Source organism: Petromyzon marinus, chromosome 53, assembly GCF_048934315.1.
Source record: "Petromyzon marinus isolate PM22_M1 ecotype Great Lakes invasive population chromosome 53, UKy_Petmar_22M1.pri1.0, whole genome shotgun sequence".
Taxonomy (NCBI): Eukaryota; Metazoa; Chordata; class Hyperoartia; order Petromyzontiformes; family Petromyzontidae; genus Petromyzon; species Petromyzon marinus.
In genome coordinates this window covers 7,865,198-7,885,159 of record NC_133719.1, presented here as the reverse complement: position 1 = coordinate 7,885,159, position 19,962 = coordinate 7,865,198, and the positions used below count along the sequence as shown (strand labels likewise).

Below are 19,962 nucleotides of genomic sequence, written 5' to 3'. Positions count from 1 at the left end.
TTTGGTTACCCCTGCTATGTATGGCAAGGTGATGATTTTGATTGGATCCTCAGATGGCTCCTTTTTCACTGTTGGGGTGATGGCTTTGCGGATTGTGTAGTCAGAGTATCAATTTGCCTTGACAGCTTGGTGTACGTGTTTAAATTCACTGGTCAGGTGTTCATGGTCGGAGATACATTGAGCTCTATGGTGTAGCATTTTGATGAGGGAATTCTTCTGGGATGGATGGTGGTGGGAATCAGGTTTTAGGTAGGTGTCAGTATGGGTTACTTTCCTGTAAACAGAATGGCTCATTTTTTATTCGGACATCCAAGAAGGGTAGCATGCCATCCTTTCAATACAATCATGGTGAATTTAATGGCTGGGTGTATGAAATGATGTGGTTGAGGAATTAGTTCAGAGCCAGTCGGCCATGTGGTCAGATGACAAACGTGTCATCCACGTATCTCTTCCACAGGGACAGGCGTAGAGGAGATGCCTGGATGGCGTCCGTCTCAAATTTTTCCATGAAAATATTGGCTACAACCGGAGATAAGGGCGAACCCATTGGGGTGCCTTCAGTTTGTTTGTAGAATGTTCCATTCCAGGTGAAGTATGTATTAGTGAGTTAGTGTCACACCAGGGCCGGTACATCAGCATTCAATCCTTGTTGGACGAAATCTTCAATGATTGCAATGGTATCGGGCACAGGAACTTTGGTGAACAAAGAAACTACATCGAAACGAATGAGCAAATCACCTGGGGACGGTGAGATGTCCTTGATTGACGATACCAGGTGAGCTGAGTTAAGTACAGAAGAGGTGGTCTTACCAGTGAATGGCTGCAAGGTCTCAGAAAGATATCAGGCCAGTGTGTTGCGTGCGCGTGCCCATTGCTTGAATTCGGTGTCTCGGTGCCGCATTGTGACCCGGATAAGGGCATTAGCCGCCTGAATCACCCAGTGACCTTCCCCCCCACCCCCGCCCGCCTTACCTGCTAAAGTAAAACATTGTTTGTTGTTTAGTTTATAGTTTAGTTTCGAGGCCGTGAATTGCGAGCGCGCATGTTTTGTCTGGCAGGAACAAGAGGACCCCAACAAGCAGGCGACCAGCTGGCCCGACTACTACATTGACCAGCTTGCCTCCATGGCAACGGTAACGCGAGCGCACTCGGGTCACCCCTCGGCTGCGTCGCGGCGTGGGGAGGGGGGGGGCACGCGTGGGCTCGTGAATGTCTGAAGTCAAGTGTACAGTCCGTTCTGCTCTAACGCGTGTTGCTTTCATAACGCGAATTGGATGCAACGCGATTGAGTGAACGGAACTACGTCGCTGCGCGTAGGAGTAAGCGGTCGTGCGGCTGCCTCGGCTCGGTGTTGCGCGAGGCGGGATGCTGCTGGATGCTTCCAGATGTTTCCAGATGCTACGCACGCGCCTCGGTCTTTCTTCAGCCTGCGTACGCATCCCACGCGTTATCGCGGACTGTGCCTTACCAAATATAATTCGTCTCACTTTGCATATAACTTCGTTGATTTCAATAACATTCAGTGGCAAGGGTATGAAGTTTATATTTACACTTAATAAATATTTATTGCGCTCAAAAAATGTGTTTTCGAAACCTGCTACCCTCTAAACCCCTTAATTCCCATCGAATCAATGTTTATCATAGCGCGCGTGTTCCCCACAACGCGGTGTCTCTTCAGGAACGCAACGGCCGCGTTGCAGGAGAACTCTCCTGTGTATCTCTGTTAACCGGGGTGAGGACCTTGAGAGACCAGGGATGAGTGTCGGTTTCACGAGCGCCACTGTCCTCAGGGGTCGCCAAAATTGGAGGGGATCAAAAGTGAAAGAAAAAAACCCCGAAATGAATTAAGACGGCGATTTATGGGAAGTTTGGAAATCGGAGCGAGAACTAGTGCGCTCACGTGAGAAATATAAAGTGTTGCACAGACGCCTGAATCGGTGTTGAAAAATAAATTGCCTGGAACGTAAGTTGGCTCGGGGAAATTATTTTTATACTGAGCAGAATTAAGTTGCATGAACATTAAGCAGATGTAGTGTGGCTATCATACTAATATGTAAAGAGTTGTAGGGTGGCTATCGGACCGATATGTAAACAGACAAGGGATAGATTCCACATGCAAATGCCTGTCCCGCATACGTGCATTGGTGTGTCGGGTACATACGGAAGGATTTTGTTGTCAAAGTCGATCAAACCGACATGCGCTTGGAGTAAGGGGCGACCGAGTAACACTTTTGCACAATCGCAATTGTTTTGAGTGGTGTTGAGTCGTTGAAGCATCTCAAAGGACATTGGTGTACCGTCATCCCCTGGTCACCTCGGAGGCCACTGCTAAAACGCCTGCTATCCCCTTGCAGTCTCCCATCAGTCCCGGTAAATGACCAGGCTGAAAATCCCGCTAAGCTTCAGAGATCTGACGGGGGTCGGCCGCATTCGGGGTGATTTAGTGGGAGTTATTCAGACTGTCAAGTTGGTATCAGATTCCGTATCTTGCGTTGTCAAACATATATCGGCTAAAGTGGATATATTGTTCAAGCAGTAAAGCGTGATCATATTTCTGTTGATGGGTGTAAAGGCTCACGGGATTAATAGGTTACTCCTTGCCGTGTGCAGTGACGATTATGCGTGTCAAAGCAGTGCCAGTAAAGTCGGTGAAATGAGTCATGGCTGAAGAAATAGACATCGCAGATAAGTTTAGGAGCAACAAGCCAGTCGCAGTTGCGACCCCAACAAATGCACGCAGGGTGGAGGAAATGATTAACACCGGCTAGCCGGGTGACAGTGAGAGAGGTGCATTGCAGATTGGTCACCGTGGCTGTTAGCATATCACGTCAGTTTTTTCTCTCTCTCTCTCTTTGCATGGATGTCTCCCCTATCTGACCTGTCAGTTTAAACGCTCCGTCAATGTGCCGGCTGTCCTGTCCGTGCTGCCCCCAACGAAGGTCTTTTGTGTACAACGACAATTTTAATTCACATGGCGTCTTTATTAAAAAAAATACTAAAACTACATTGGGGGTAAAAGAAGGGTGCAGGAGGTCAGCAACATGGGAGGGAAGAGGGGGAGAAGCATCGCAGTGCAACCGGGGCTCGACATCACCAGCAATGACAACAACGACCCCCAGGGACAGCCAAGGCAGCCAGGGCAGCACTAACGAGTCCTTGGTCAGCCGCAAAGGGCCCTTCACCTGTCAAGGGACCAAAGTTCTTCATCGAGTACCAGGACACCCATGGAGGGCTGAGGCCCATTTACCGAGTCCCAGGGGAGTCTCAAGTCACATGGAGCCCATTTACCGATGAGTCCCAGGGCATCCATGAGGCGTGGGTGGGGGAGCTTTGGCCCATTCACCAGTGAGACCATGACCACATCCTCTCTCGTGGTTGGCCCACAGATGCAGACGGTGGCAGCAAACAGCGAGGAGGAGCTGGAAGCTCGAAACAAGGTGGTGGAAGACCTTAAGACGGCGCTCCGGACGCAGCCCATGCGGTAGCGCACGCACGCAGACACGGACGGGCAGACATGGCCACACAGACACGCACCGGAAGATGCGGCCACGCAGAAACAGGCAGGCAGACGGTCGCGCGGACACGGGTGGGCAGACACGGGTGGGCAGACATGTCACGCCATACATGTCCAAATTTCATGTCTGGACTAAAACCCAAACTAAGGTTTTGATGTAACGGAGCACTCAGCATTGCCAACTTCTAGCCGCACCTCACAGCTCCATGCCGTCAACACCTGGCAGGCCCCGTCGGCCACACGTCCACGCAATAACAGTCTCAACCTTGTGCCTACCTTACGAGTTCTGACGAGATCCGGATCATTTAGGATGATTTGGTCATGAGCAACAAAACAATCTTACATTAAACTATCCCGTTGGTGCAGGCTTGGCAGAGCTTGATTACTCATTGTTATGGTCATTGCATGAAATATTCCTAAGAAATATTTAGATAACACGCAATATATGACTGTACAGTTATACGTATATATTTTTTCCACGACTCAATTTTACAAGTGCACCGTGGCGTTGGGGCTGTCCTCAGAATAACCAACGTTTAATATTGTTTCCCTAGGCAATCTCACTCCGGCAGCTGGCACAACACAGCCAGCTAATACTCAAGGCCTCTTTGTTTTGATCTCTTTCTGACTCATCTCTCAATTATTCAGGGGCTATTTGTCTGCCTTTTGACTCAAGCCTGGACAATTTCCATGCACGTTTAAGGCCTCCCGGTGTTTTTTTTGCTTCAAAGTCATCGCCATCGCTTGTGCGCAAGCGTTTGGGGCCCTCTGAATATGTTTTGTTTTGTTTGCGAGTAAGGGGATGAATAATTCAATCTTCACGTTGCGACGGTTTTTCCATCGCTCTTAAATAATTTACGATTTCTACAAAAGCTCTGAAGAATTCGGACAACGGGCGTTGTTGCGATTGTGCTGCTTTAAAAAGGGATAATGAGGTCATCGGGATAATGAGGTCATCGGTAAAAATGCATGTATGTTCAATTTATTTCGCACCGTACGGAGTCAACTGTGCTAATCGGAGGTGCGGGGGAAGGACAACAAACTAAATATTTTAAAAAGTCAAATATTAAAAGAAGTAGCTGCTTGCAAATCCAAACAAAGCACTCCCTGGACATTGCTTCCATATTAATAATTCGGCCAAGTTCACGTGAAGGAATCTGCAGAGCCAAAGTAAGCGTCACTACGCTTAATAAGATGAATGACTCGCTTATTGACGAATACCCGTTCAGTTCTATTAAATTGATCCACTTCCAAAAAACCTGCTTCTTTAAAGTAAACCAAGAGGCAATTGACAGGGCTACCATTTTTGGTGAATAAAAATGCGATACCTTAAACGTTTGTAGCTTTAACGATGAATGCCTAGACTGTAAGTGCAACCAACCTTCTTAAATAAGGGTGACACACGCTGGCAGAAAGCAGCCTTGGAATATAATTATCATATTACTGAGAACCAAGACCTCCTGCCAGCCAGCCTTAGACACTTCACGTGGTCTCGGAATGCACCTGGCTTAGCACAAGCGCCGTGGTGACGTCACCGCCACTTGGTGGCGAATGGCAGATTATGTTGTTTTATGTGTGTGCCTGTGTATGTGCGCACCTATGTACGTGTGTACGTGTGTGCATGCGTGTGTAAGTGTGTACGCGCATTTTTGCGTGCGTATGTGTGAATATGTGTACGTGCATGTGTACAGTGAGGGAAAAAAGTATTTGATCCCCTGCTGATTTTGTACGTTTGCCCACTGACAAAGAAATGATCAGTCTATAATTTTAATGGTAAGCTTATTTGAACAGTGAGAGACAGAATAACAACAAGAAAATCCAGAAAAAGTCATGTCAAAAATGGTATGAATTGATTTGCATTTTAATGAGGGAAATAAGTATTTGACCCCTCTACAAAACATGACTTAGTACTTGGTGGCAAAACCCTTGTTGGCAATCACAGAGGTCAGACGTTTCTTGTAGTTGGCCACCAGGTTTGCACACATCTCAGGAGGGATTTTGTCCCACTCCTCTTTGCAGATCTTCTCCAAGTCATTAAGGTTTTGAAGGCTGACGTTTGGCAACTCGAACCTTCAGCTCCCTCCACAGATTTTCTATGGGATTAAGGTCTGGAGACTGGCTAGGCCACTCCAGGACCTTAATGTGCTTCTTCTTGAGCCACTCCTTTGTTGCCTTGGCCGTGTGTTTTGGGTCATTGTCATGCTGGAATACCCATCCACGACCCATTTTCAATGCCCTGGCTGAGGGAAGGAGGTTCTCACCCAAGATTTGATGGTACATGGCCCCGTCCATCGTCCCTTTGATGCGGTGAAGTTGTCCTGTCCCCTTAGCAGAAAAACACCCCCAAAGCATAATGTTTCCACCTCCATGTTTGACGGTGGGGATGGTGTTCTTGGGGTCATAGGCAGCATTCCTCCTCCTCCAAACACGGCGAGTTGAGTTGATGCCAAAGAGCTCCATTTTGGTCTCATCTGACCACAACACTTTCACCCAGTTGTCCTCTGCATCATTCAGATGTTCATTGGCAAACTTCAGACGGGCATGTATATGTGCTTTCTTGAGCAGGGGGACCTTGCGGGCGCTGCAGGATTTCAGTCCTTCACGGCGTAGTGTGTTGCCAATTGATTTCTTGGTGACTATGGTCCCAGCTGCCTTGAGATTATTGTCAAGATCCTCCCGTGTAGTTCTGGGCTGATTCCTCACCGTTCTCATGATCATTGCAACTCCACGAGGTGAGATCTTGCATCGAGCCCCAGACCGAGGGAGATTGACAGTTCTTTTGTGTTTCTTCCATTTGCGAATAATCGCACCAACTGTTGTCACCTTCTCACGAAGCTGCTTAGCAATGGTCTTGTAGCCCATTCCAGCCTTGTGTAGGTCTACAATCTTGTCCCTGACATCCTTGGGGAGCTCTTTGGTCTTGGCCATGGTGGAGAGTTTGGAATCTGATTGATTGATTGCTTCTGTGGACAGGTGTCTTTTATACAGGTAACAAGCTGAGATTAGGAGCACTCCCTTTAAGAGTGTGCTCCTAATCTCAACTCGTTACCTGTATAAAAGACACCTGGGAGTCAGAAATCTTTCTGATTGAGAGGGGGTCAAATACTTATTTCCCTCATTAAAATGCAAATAAATTTATAACATTTTTGACATGCGTTTTTCTGGATTTTCTTGTTGTTATTCTGTCTCTCACTGTTCAAATAAACCTACCATTTAAATTATAGACCGATCATTTCTTTGTCAGTGGGCAAACGTACAAAATCAGCAGGGGATCAAATACTTTTTTCCCTCACTGTACATGTGTGCATGTGTACGTGCATATGGGTGTACGTGTGCACGTGTGTACGTGCATTTGTACGTGTGTGTTGCCGTGTGTACGTGCATGTGTACATGTTTGCGTGTCGACGTGCGTGCGTTTGCAGATTCGTGACGCGCTTCATCGAGCTGGACGGCCTCACCTGCCTCCTCAACTTCCTCAAGTCCATGGACTACGACACAACGGAGAGCCGCGTGCACACCTCGCTCATCGGGTGCATCAAGGCCCTCATGAACAACTCTCAGGTGCGGTTTGTTCTTTACACATGACATTCGCATTCTATACTCAAGTAAATTTCAATCGGGTAAAACGCGTGTGGGGTGGAGGAGGGTGTATGACACACACTGTAATGCATCGCGGTCTTTCAGATGCGCTTCTGCGGCCGTCTGGAACACTCTTCCGTCCGATATTAGCAAGCCACCGACTACTTTTGTTTGCAGCCCTCCACCCCTTTCCACTCATGCCTTACCACCCAGGTCCAAATGTTTTTTGGGAGGGTGGTGGGGGGGTTTGTCTAATGTCCGATTAGCACGTTTGGCTACGTTACGGTGCGAAATAAGTTCAACGTACATACATCAAGTTCGACGCAGTGATCTGGCCCAAAAACCAACTGCGAGCCGTCGAGAACAACCTAATGTCTTCGGTGGCCGCGCTCACGCCTGCACCCCTCCGCCCACTGTCCCCCAGGGCCGAGCCCACGTGCTGGCGCACCCGGCGAGCATCGAGACGATCGCGCAGAGCCTGCGGACGGAGAACGTGCGCACCAAGGTGGCCGTGCTGGAGATCCTGGGCGCCGTGTGCCTGGTGCCGGGCGGGCACAAGCGCGTGCTGCAGGCCATGCTGCACTACCAGAAGTATGCGGCGGAGCGCACACGCTTCCAGGTACGGACCACCGTACGCCGCCGCCGCCCACCCACCCACCGGGGCTTCCTTCATCCAGCCCTGAGTGAATCAGAATCTTTATTTAGACCGGAGGAATCCGATGAGCAACGAAGCTCTTTTTTTCGCAGATGTTCACGAGTGTGTGCGAGTACCCGTTGATGCGGACTTGTCGGTGGCGTGGTGACCTTGCTAGCAATCGCGCGATCGTATCGATGCACTTACCCACCTTATGCCTAACTCCCGGGGCGCCGCGGTGGCGAGGAGATGTTATCTTCCTCGCCTGGTATGCAGGAAATTCGTGGGTTCGACCCCGGACCCTGACAATGCCCGTTGTATATTTGGAGTCCCCGTGCGTTCTCTCTCTCCCCATGGTCACGTGGCTTGTTCTGCGGGTTCCTACGGTTTTGGCCCCCCTCCACAATTAGAAACAAGACACGTTTATATTATTTGGCTGCTATTTTGAATATCCACGTGTGATTATGATATAAGCCACTTCGTTGAGCTATCACGTGTGGCCAGGTCGCATCTGACAAAGAGCTAATAGCTCAGTGGGCTTTACCTGGTAAATAAAATATAAATATTCTTGGTTCTTTCGGTAAAGTCACGTAGAAGGGAAACAATAAAATAATAAAAATATAAAATTTCACATTTTCTTTTTTCAAATTTTCTTGTTGTGGTTTTCACACCTGATGATGATTGCTTGTGTTGCAGTCGAAACGTCGTGATAATTTTATTGTTTAATATTTAATTAATATTTTATTTATTATTTTATTGTTTCCCTTCTACGTGGTGACTTTACCGAAAGAACCAAGAATATGAATCCCTGCAGTCACGAAAGTTTTAAATAAAAAAATATAAAAAGTAGTCCTAACTCGAGCATTAATAATCTTGCATAACTGTTGCCCCTGGTGGATTTAACCCAACTATAGGTATATCCTCACACAGTAAACCAGTTGGCTCTTATTTAACTCCTTAACCCCCCAATATCATTTTAAAACACACCTCTCAGAGTTACGTGTGTGTATGTGTGTTGAACCTCTTTTGCACCGTACGTAGCCAATGGAGTTCACAGGCCTTTCAACAAACTCTGGATTCATTGTCCAGGCAGGACTCCGCCACTCTCTACCACATTGCCGTACCAAATGTCACGTACCGATTGGCCAAAAATGGCTCTGGTTTATCATGGCCCTGAAGCCTCCCATCGCACGGAGAGAAATGTCGGACGTCGCACCGAACGGCACAACCCGCGAAGGCTACGCAGCACAAACCGCGACGAACACCTACGCAGCCGTCTCCGCCACGTTTCGTCGCCCTGTGCCTCCCTCGCCCCTCTTCCCTCATCAGACGCTCGTGAACGAGTTGGACCGCAGCACGGGGCGTTACCGTGACGAGGTCAGCCTCAAGACGGCCATCATGTCCTTCATCAACGCCGTCCTCAACGCCGGCGCCGGCAAGGTGACGACCCTCGCTCGCACGCTCGCACGCTCGCACGCACGCACGCGCTGTTGCGCGATGCCCATCCCTGGCCCACTGACATCAGCTTTAGTCTTTTTGACAGCTGACCCTTGTGGCCGCATTGCCCAGCCGCAATGCCCCAAACTGCCTAAGGTTTACAATGCCGCTTCCGTATTTGAACCGGGAGTCTCAGCGGTCGTCTCAAGAGGCGCCCGGCCACCTCGTATTATCCAACCGACGTAACTCTTTAAGTCTTGTTTTGCAATTGAGGTGGTTAATATTGCAAGCGGCACAACCACCCCAACACGGAGAGAGAGACTGCGCTAACAAAACGCGTTTTTCGTTTTCTTGCGTAGCCTTGAGTCGGCTTGTACGGCCCTCCGCATAAGGGCCCTCCCCATGCCTTACCGGGTCGCTGGACACTCCAGCTCGCGAAAGTTGGGGGGGGGGGGGGGGCGGGCAAGGTGACGGAGGACCGTTTGAGATGCCGCACGGCGCCGACGTTAGCCGTGGCCAGTAACCGAGCTCGCCGAGTCGACCGATGCGATTCATCCCAAAACTTTTACCCGGGCACCCCGAGCTCAAGAGGCGTGTAAACGAGCCCGGCGATCAGCGCGGGGCAGCCGTCGTGTACGTGCGCGCGTGCGTGCGCGCGTGCGTGGCGATGACGTTGGCGGCGGCGTTGCAGGACAACATGGAGTTCCGCGTGCACCTGCGCTACGAGTTCCTAATGCTGGGGATCCAGCCGGTGATCGACAAGCTGCGGGGACACGACAACGCCACCCTCGACAAGTGAGACACGCACGCACACACGCACACATCCTTGCGGACACGCGCTAGATTGAAAACTCACTTCTTTAGAACTGCTTTTTGTGTTTAGTTTGTTCATTTTCCCCCGCACCTCCGATTAGCACGATTGGCTACGTACGGTGCAAGTTAAGCGTACGTACATGTATGCAGCTCGCAGCCCAAATGGTAATGCGACGATCTCGTCACGGAGGTGGCCTCAGAAATCGCGAATTTCAATGAAGTCCGTGAAATCTTGGGAAGTCACTGTAAAAAAAAGCATTAAACTAGGGGCTTCCTTCATGTGATTTCAAAAACGCCGTGCGTCGTGTGGCTGGAAATACAGATTGATAACAACCCACAGACTCAACATTGCCCATAGACTCACACTTCCCATAGACTCACATTGCCCATAGACTCAACACTGTGGCTGTGGGGGGGGTGGGGGGGAGGGGGTGCGACAGGGCGGGGGGGGGGGAAGATCTGTCCCATAGCAATACGGGGGATCACATATAACACGTGTTTCTGTTTACTCCGGCAGGCATTTAGACTTCTTTGAAATGATCAGGAACGAAGACGAAGCTGAGCTGGCCAAGCGATTCGACATGGTGGGTCTCCCGTTCGTTTGGAATACTCCACGAGATGCCGCACATGCACGCACTCGCTCGTTCCACTCACCCGGCCTCGTCAGATGTCGGAAGGCAAGCGAGGAGAGTGCTCGGATGGGCGACCGCCATAGCAGGCTGATATGTTCCTATGTTGAACTTCTTTCGCAGCGTACGCGGCCAACCACGGCCATCGGAGGTGCGGGTCAATGACAACAAACTAGAAACAAAAAGCAGTTCTAAAGAAATGGGTTTTCAATATAGATTTAGCGGTGCATCGCTCCAGTGACTTTCTAATAATGCAGGCTGCTGTTGCTGCTGGGCTATGCGGTGGGCAGCAGAAGATATTACAGCAAAATCCCGTGTGGTACTCCACGTCTACGCTCGCACATCATCTTTTCTCGCCACCTTCAATACGTGCCTGACCGGCGTGGTAAAGTACGGTCATGATCACCCCCCGCGACCCGCATTTGTTGGGGAGGCCCTCGCACCCAGTGGTAGATTTGACTAAGGGAACATCAACTCCGGTCGTCCTCGCAGCAGCTTTTGGCTAGCCTTCGAGCAGAGACGGTCACTGCGTCGCGCGCTTTAAAATGCGCTTCCGCGGTCATCTGGAATGCTCTTTCCTCCGATATTAGGGAGCCACCGGAGCTGGTCACTTTTAAATCCTCTAGATTGAAAATTCATTTATTTAGAACTACTTTTTGTGTTTAGGTTGTTATCCTTCCCGCGCACCTCCGACGTGTAACGGCCGACGCGCGACTCTCTGCGGCCTCGTCCTTTGCCTCCCATACCACAGACGCACGTGGACACGAAGAGCGTGGGGCAGATGTTTGACGTGATCCGGAAGAAGCTGGCGCACACGGAGGCGTACCCCCACCTCGTGTCCATCCTGCAGCACTGCCTAGAGATGCCCTGTGAGACTCGACCCCCCGACCCAATTCTACCCCCCCCCCCCCCAGCACCATTGACCCCCAGCTCACGAACCATCGTCGCGATATCTCACGGCATCCTCCCGTCATCGCAAGGCGATGGGTTTTCGGCCTCCGCTTTGTTTCGAGAGGATTTATGTTATATTCTTAGTTTTTTCGGTAAAGTCAACGTGACTTTACCGAAAAAACTAAGAATATGAATTACTGCAGTCACGAAAGCTTTAAATCAGGATTTATGTTGTTCGGACGTTTCCCGTGACGACTGAAAAGGCCGATCGTGGAACGCCAGGGCCTGCTTGTGCCGCCGCGGTTGCCACCTCTGTACTTGACTGTGGTTGTCCTGTCATGGCTGCTGACTTTGTGAGTGCCACGGGTGATGGCGCCCTGCTTTAGTACGCACGCCGACACTTGTCCCGTGTCGAGTGAATCCATCTGATGTCGTGGTCCCGTGCGCCGCTGTGCCGGTTTTCCCTGTCTCTTGCCCGAGCTTCCCACCCATTGACGTTGATGTTAGAGGTCTTCGAGATCATGCTCACAAGACGCCCTCATGAAATAAATTCAACAATAGCACTTGCGGCCTTAAAAGGAGTTATCTGCAGCAGGCGACGCTTTGGGCAATGTCCCTTCTTCACATCACGTAAGTCGGTGCTCAATTATATTGTGATATAGTTCCATCCTCATCGATCCAATCTGCTTGTGCGTGCACAGGTGTTAGGTGGATCGTTACATCCCAGGACCATAAGGGATGGTGGCAGCTTGGGCAGACTTTCATCATCCAGCACAGCCAATGATGTTGATGATAATTAAAGAACCATGTTCCTGTCAGTGTTGAGTACTAACGTGAGCGTTGAGGCGTGAATCCCAGTGTTGAGATATGAATATCGGGGTTTAGTTTTGATGCGAATATCGTTTATTTTTATTTTTGAGGCGACTGTGGCTCTCGGCCGCGAACGTTGGGATCTCGGCTGCGAGGCGCGAGTTGAAGGGCGCCGGTGTGTGTGTGTCTCGCGCTCCGTGCAGACAAGCGCAATGGCACCATGGTGCAGCAGTGGCAGCTGCTGGACCGCATCTTGCAGCAGGTGGTGCTGCAGAGCGACCGCGGGGAGGACCCGGACGTGGCGCCGCTGGAAAACTTCAGTGTGAAGAACATCGTGCGCATGTGAGTGGACCATTGTGTGCCCGTGTGAGTGACCCAGTGTGTTCATGTGATTGACCCATCGTGCACGTGTCAGTGACCCACCGTGTGAGTCACCAATTGTGTGAGTGACCCAATGCGTGTGAGAGTGACCTATTGTGTGAGAGTCACCCATCGTGTGCGTGTGTGAGTAGACCCATCACGCGCGTGTGAGTAGACCCATCACGCGCGTGTGAGTAGACCCATCGTGTGAGTCACCAATTGTGTGAGTGACCCATCGTGCGTGTGAGAGTCACCCATCGTGTGCGCGTGTTAGTAGACCCATCGTGTGAGTAGACCCATCGCGCGCGTGTGAGTAGACCCATCGTGTGAGTGAACCCATCGTGTGAGTAGACCCATCATGTGTGTGAGTAGACCCATCGTGTGAGTAGACCCATCATGTGTGTGAGTAGACCCATCGTGTGAGTAGACCCATCATGTGTGTGAGTAGACCCATCGCGTGCGTGTTAGTAGACCCATCGCGTGTGTGAGTAGACCCATCGCGCGCGTGTGAGTAGACCCATCGTGTGAGTGAACCCATCGTGTGAGTAGACCCATCATGTGTGTGAGTAGACCCATCGTGTGAGTAGACCCATCATGTGTGTGAGTAGACCCATCGTGTGAGTAGACCCATCATGTGTGTGAGTAGACCCATCGCGTGCGTGTTAGTAGACCCATCGCGTGTGTGAGTAGACCCATCGCGTGCGTGTTAGTAGACCCATCGCGTGTGTGAGTAGACCCATCGCGTGTGTGAGTAGACCCATCGCGTGTGTGTGAGTAGACCCATCGTGTGCGTGTGAGTAGACCCATCGCGTGTGTGTTAGTAGACCCATCGCGCGCGTGTGAGTAGACCCATCGTGTGAGTGAACCCATCGTGTGAGTAGACCCATCATGTGTGTGAGTAGACCCATCGTGTGAGTAGACCCATCATGTGTGTGAGTAGACCCATCGTGTGAGTAGACCCATCATGTGTGTGAGTAGACCCATCGCGTGCGTGTTAGTAGACCCATCGCGTGTGTGAGTAGACCCATCGCGTGCGTGTTAGTAGACCCATCGCGTGTGTGAGTAGACCCATCGCGTGTGTGAGTAGACCCATCGCGTGTGTGTGAGTAGACCCATCGTGTGCGTGTGAGTAGACCCATCGCGTGTGTGTTAGTAGACCCATCGTGTGCGTGTGAGTAGACCCATCGTGTGCGTGTGAGTAGACCCATCGCGTGTGTGTTAGTAGACCCATCGTGTGCGTGTGAGTAGACCCATCGTGTGCGTGTGAGTAGACCCATCGTGCGCGTGTTAGTAGACCCATCGCGCGTGTGTGAGTAGACCCATCGCGCGTGTGTGAGTGGACCCATAGCGCGTGTGTGAGTAGACCCATCGTGCGTGTGTGAGTGGACCCATCGCGCGTGTGTGAGTGGACCCATCGCGCGTGTGTGAGTAGACCCATAGCGCGTGTGTGAGTGGACCCATCGTGTGCGCGTGAGTGGACCCAGCGCGCGTGTGTGAGTAGACCCATAGCGCGTGTGTGAGTGGACCCATCGTGTGCGCGTGAGTAGACCCATAGCGCGAGTAGACCCATAGCGCGTGTGTGAGTGGACCCATCGCGCGCGTGTTAGTAGACCCATCGCGCGCGTGCGAGTTACCCAGGTGTTGTAGGTTTGTGAAGTTGGGAGGTGGCCAGGAGATGAAGTTGTGTTGAGTATTATTGTAAGTTACTTAGGATCCCTGAGATGCTAGCTCATGGGGATGTCAGACCGTTATCTTTGCTGGGCCTCTTCGTCGGCTAACCTCCTGTGCCGACGGCGTCGGACGGCGGAGTGATCGCGTCAGGTGGTTTGTCTTTCGCAGGTTGGTGAACGAGAACGAGGTCAAGCAGTGGAAAGAGCAGGCGGAGAAGACGAGAAAGGGTCAGTAAACTGCGGCAGACATCGTCGCCAGTGCGGAGCAAGCTGCCTTCCCAACCCCCCCCCACCGCCAGAGTGCCTGAAGAGTGCAGCTATGAGACGCTTGCGGTGACAGAAGTGACTTGCTCAAGTTCGAGACGGTGTTGTGGCCAAGTGTGCAGATGTTCTCCCCCCTGTAGCCACCCGGTCAGTCACACAGAAGTGGCTTCGTGCTAAAATGATAAACACGGTGTTACTTTTGTTGAAGTTCATGTTGTTTAAGCAGGTGAGAACTCAAGAGACCGCGATAGTCTCATTCGCAAGAGTGACCTGGGGCGTTAATTATTCTGAGCTGTCGGGGCAATTATTGCCGTGTCAGAATCTCATATAGGTAAATTGGCGAGCAATTTCGAATTCCTGAAATGGCCCACTCTTGCGTATTACGCTCAGGGGATCTCTGACATCCACTGCACGCAGCATTATTACGTTTGCCATGCCCGCAGTAATAACTGGGGCGGCCGCTGGAATTGAACCGTGAGCCTCTGCAGCATGCGGCGAACGCGCTACTGCTGGGCCACGTCACCGCCCAGTGTTGTTGCCGCTTTCAAAATATTTGGCCCCTGCCCGATTCGTGCGGCTAAGATGCTCGTGGCGAGGGATGCAATTGTGTCCGCGGGCTGTTGCGAAGTTGTAGGGCCACGCGTGACACGAACTCGTAGGCCCGCGGGCAGCCTGATTAACCTACGTTCCCCACCCCCGATCCAAACCGTGGGGGCTCTATCGCTGCAAAAAGCAACGACAAAAAAAAAACGTCCATTGTACGGTCACTCATTTCGCAAGCGAAAACGAACGAACGAACGCGGAGCGACGCGCATCCCTGTCTCTCTCCTCGCGTGCGTGCGGCAGAGCACAGCGAGCTGATGCAGCGGCTGGAGAAGAAGGAGCGGGAGTGCGAGGCGAAGACGCAGGAGCGCGAGGACATGATGACGACGCTCAACAAGATGAAGGACAAGCTCCAGCGCGAGGCGGCCGAGCGGCGCCAGGCCGAGGAGCAGGCGCGGGAGCTGCAGTCGCGGCTCGACGCGTACCTCGCCTCTGTGAGTACCTCTCTGTATAAGTACCTCTCTCTCTCTCTAATGTACCTTGCCACCATGCGTACCTGTCTTTCCCAATAGTGTACCTCCTTGTAGTGAGCATCTCTACTGTACCCTGCTGTGCGAGTACCTCTCTCTTTTTAGCACACCTCCTAGTGTGGCGACATCTCTGTCCAGTGCATGTCGCTGTACGAGTACTGTTGCCCCCTCTTGTGTTCTTTGCCTCTGTCAGTACATGACCCTTGAGTTGACCTCTTCCCATGAGCGGCCGCTTACTTTAGTGCGTCTCGTCTTTGTAAGTGTCTTCATGGAGGGTACCTCGCCCTTCCACGAGTACCTCCAGCTTCAGGATAACCCGCCAGTGGCCGCGAGCTGTTCGGCATCGCCGCTGTGCGTGGCGACGTCCCGGTGGTTATTGCGTCGAGCCGCGTTCGACACATTTCCCGTCTTGTAGCCGTCGGTGATATCTTTTTGAAACGGTTCTGTTGTGGCGATAAGCCTTTCTCAATATTTGGTGTAACTCGATGAGTAATTATTCATCTAGGATGGGCAAATTATTATATTGCCCATCCTTGAATCGGGTCACGACCTCGAATCCAGGAAGATTTACGTTTGTTAGAATGGCAACGGCGCTGGCGACGGCGGGCAGCTATATTTGATGACGATATTTGCAGCGGACGATTCCGGCGACGTTGCTTTTTCTGCTGCGGTGGATAGCCACCGACGGTGCGCACCGCGGAAAAACGACGACGGTGGTGAAGCCGCGGCCGACGGCGACTGTGACGACTCCGATGTCGTTCCCCAGGGTGGCAGCATCGGAGGGCCGCGGGTGCCCTTACCTACCAGCGGCCTGCCAGGTGCGAGCGGGGAAACCGTGCCAGCCTTGGGCTCTTCAATCCTGGCTCCGCCGGCACCGCCCCCACCTCCCGGTGGGGTCCCTCCCCCGCCGCCCCCTCCTCCGCCTCCTCCAGGAGGACCCCCCGGTGCCCCCCCACCCCCGCCGGGAATGCTGGGATCGGGGCCTCCTTCGGAACTGCCCAAGAAGAAGATCCCACAGCCCTCGAACCCCCTCAAGTCGTTCAACTGGTCCAAGCTGCCTGAGGTGACACAGATCTTGTTATTCGTATGATGCGGTGGCTAGGAGATGTTAACTACCTCGCCTGGTATACAGGAGGTCGTGGGTTTGATCCTGACCCTGACGTTTGCTGCTGTATATTTGCGTTTGCCTGTCTCTCTCCCCGTGGTCGCGTAGATTTTTATCTCGGTCCTCCCGATTTTTCTTTCCACATTTAGAATCAACGTGCGTTTGGAGTACTTTACATTTTGACGTAATAAGCCACAAATCTTAACAACGCTCATTGGAGCACTGTCGTCCCGACAGCTCTGTTCTTTCACCTGATGAAGGCTGCTTGTGTTGTGGCCGAAACGTCGTGAGAATTAAATTGTCTAATTTTATTTTATTATTTTATTCTCATTCTACGTGACTTTACCGAAAGAACCAAAGAAAATTAATCCTTGCAGTCACGAAAGCTTTAAATCGAAATATAAGCCACTTTGTTAAGCTATCATTTGTGGCCACGTCGCTTCTGAAAAAGAGCTATGTAGCTCAGTGAGCTTTACCTGGTAAAATGATAAATGGTTTAGTCGGAATCGTTTGATTGAACAGAATGTGTTGCTTGTGCGACATATGCACCGTCAGCGGCCAAGATCAACGTCACAGTCCTGCGATGCAGCAGTCCGCCTCTCATTGCTCCACACTCGTCTGGTGGATGCCCTCTCGCTGGCTGCGTTCCTTCCATTGCCCGCCGCTGCTGCTGCATCGTTAGTCTCGCCCACCGGCCATCGACCCTCCCAGCCACATGCCCTCACCAAGCCCATTTTCTCGTCTCACGGTCACTGTGATATCATTAACTTGATTAGTGACACCTGGATGGTTGCATCAATCTCCAACGCTCGTATGGACATAATGGTAATGGACATTCGTTTTGTGTTTTCCAGAACATTGATTCATTGTATGTCCTTATGTGTGGTCGATGTCTTTGATGGTAGAGAAGTGGAGAGCGGTCGTGCAGCGGTTAGCGCACTGCGCTACCAACTCGTTGACCTGAGTTAGATTCCCTCTCACGGCCAACGCCAGTGACGATTATCCGAATCGGTCCTGGGCCTCCCCTAGGTCGACTCGGCCTCAAATGAGTACCTGGTGTAGTGTGTAAGCATTGCCACTAGGGAGACAAAGGCAGCCGGGCGTGATGTTGGCCACTCACCTCATAGGTGCACGCGAACAGCACTTGCTCTGGAAACCTTTCCCAAGCCCGGCTTGCACTTGTGGCTGGTCATCGCGAACCGTCTGCCGCCGCTGCTCCTCCTTAACGCTCGTGCGTCCACAGAACAAGATCTCGAGCACGGTGTGGAGTGAGATCGATGACCTGCGAGCATTCAAGGTGCTGGACCTTGCAGACATCGAGCGCATGTTCTCCGCCTACCAGCGACAGCAGGTGCGTGCGTGCGTGCGTGCGCGTACAGCGATGAAGCCCACGCGTTTCAATTGACGTTGAAGCCGCCCATGTCGACATGGCGGGCGCCCAACTCCTGACAGGGGAACCATTGTGGACGACGCTCGGGTGGGAGTGGAGAAACGTAGAGACACAAAGATGTTATACCCTCTGTGGCCTGCATATAATCGTGACAACTCGTTGAACCTTCCGTGGGGGGGGGGGGGGGGGGGTGAATTGATACTTTCCTAGTTGCTACCGAATGGAACATGCCTGGTTGGCCATGTAACTAGTTGCTAACGCACATTGCACACTTGCCGTTAAAATTGCCTGTGTAGAGTACTTAAATGCCAGGTGCTCGCTCATCCTCTGCTGTGTTTCTCCCCTGCTGGCACGATGACCTTTAACCCGCTCCCAAAAATCAAGGACCCCATGTTCAATGTCGGTAGCTTCAGGCAGGTGAGTTGCCCGCGCGCCCGCGTGCTGCCGTGCCCACGCGCCAACCGCGTGGGCCCATTGGGCCTTGAGTCAAGGGAGTTGCTCGGTGCCACCTGGGGTGGCAAATGCTACCAGTGCCCACCACGGGCAGTGCCCACCATGAGCAGTGCCCACCAGGGGCAGTGTCCACCACAAGCAGTATCCACCACAAGCAGTATCCACCACAAGCAGTATCCACCACGAGCAGTGTCCACCATGAGTGGTATTCACAACGGGCGGTGTTCACCGTGGGCAGAAAGATTAGCCTATGTACCATCTGTTTTGTAATACACTTCCCCTGTATATATTCTTTTGCATCTCTCGCATCACACGATAGTTTTTTTTTTATATATTGCTCCAACACGAGGTTCACATTTTTGCGATCTGGAGCTAAAACGCTTCCCCAAGTGGTGCCGATCGGGCCTGCTTCAGGCCAAGGGCTGAAGGACCATGCCATCATATATTCATTTGCATCAGAATTACACGAGTAGAGGTGTTCATGAAAATGGGTTTCAAGCAAGAACGTTCGTTTGTTGGCGAGTGGGTCGAAGGGAACAGTTGCTTAGATTTGCCGTAATTGAGACCACGGTTGTGTGCGTGTGTGAGAAGAGGTGACGTCGCGTTACCACTCCGAACTTGGCGACCTGAGTTTGATTCCTGCTCATGGACAACACCAGTGACGATTATTTGAACCGGTCCTGGGCCTCCCCTAGGTCGACTTAGCCTCAAATTAGTACCTGGTGTGGTGTGTGCTACCATTGCCACTAGGGAGACAAAGGCGGCCGGTCATGGCGTTGGCCGCCCACCCCCTCATGTGCCATGCCGGCCTTCATAGGTGCTCGCTAACAGCACTTGCCCCTACAGTCTGTTCAGGCTATACGGGGGATCTTTGTCTTTGGGTAATCTCTAACCAGGTTAATCAACATGCAGCAGTTCTTCTTCTAGCCTGTGGGGTAAATGTGTGTTCACCGTAGTCGGTGTCCACCACAGGCAGTGTCGGTGGCTAGGAGATGTTAACTACATCGCCTCGTATACAGGAGGTCGTGGAGTCCATCCCGACCCTGACACCTGCTGTATATTTGGAGTTTGCGTGTCTCTCTCCCCGTGGTCGCGTGACCTGACCGTCTTTCGCTGGATCCGATGCGTGCAGAAGGAGATGGGCTCCAATGAGGAGCTGCTGGACTGTGGGAGCCGGAAAGCCAAGGAGCTCTCTGTGATCGACGGAAGGCGCGCGCAGAACTGCGTTATTCTTCTGTCCAGGTGTGTGACGGTCTTTCATTCCTTGATAGACTGATGGATAGATTTAGATGTATAGATTCTATTTATTTCAGCAGGAAGGGCCCAATGAGTGGCTAGGC

General features: G+C 51.7%; 1 protein-coding gene across 9 annotated transcripts in view; it reads left to right on the top strand.

Annotated features, from left to right (window-relative positions):
* LOC116953868 (disheveled-associated activator of morphogenesis 2-like) overlaps positions 1–19,962 on the top strand; it is a 120,564-nt gene that overhangs the window by 81,961 nt on the left and 18,641 nt on the right. For 8 of the 9 annotated variants that reach the window (XM_032974152.2, XM_076051969.1, XM_076051970.1 and 5 more), the window contains 15 exons: positions 1,059–1,133; positions 3,387–3,481; positions 6,937–7,075; positions 7,518–7,712; positions 9,057–9,167; positions 9,856–9,959; positions 10,495–10,561; positions 11,358–11,475; positions 12,511–12,649; positions 14,507–14,565; positions 15,448–15,638; positions 16,441–16,737; positions 18,023–18,130; positions 18,554–18,586; positions 19,755–19,864. In XM_032974152.2, coding sequence (XP_032830043.1) covers positions 1,059–1,133; positions 3,387–3,481; positions 6,937–7,075; positions 7,518–7,712; positions 9,057–9,167; positions 9,856–9,959; positions 10,495–10,561; positions 11,358–11,475; positions 12,511–12,649; positions 14,507–14,565; positions 15,448–15,638; positions 16,441–16,737; positions 18,023–18,130; positions 18,554–18,586; positions 19,755–19,864 — 1,841 coding nt within the window. The remainder of the gene's footprint in view (positions 1–1,058; positions 1,134–3,386; positions 3,482–6,936; positions 7,076–7,517; positions 7,713–9,056; positions 9,168–9,855; positions 9,960–10,494; positions 10,562–11,357; positions 11,476–12,510; positions 12,650–14,506; positions 14,566–15,447; positions 15,639–16,440; positions 16,738–18,022; positions 18,131–18,553; positions 18,587–19,754; positions 19,865–19,962) is intronic. The other variant, XM_076051972.1, reaches the window with a different exon arrangement.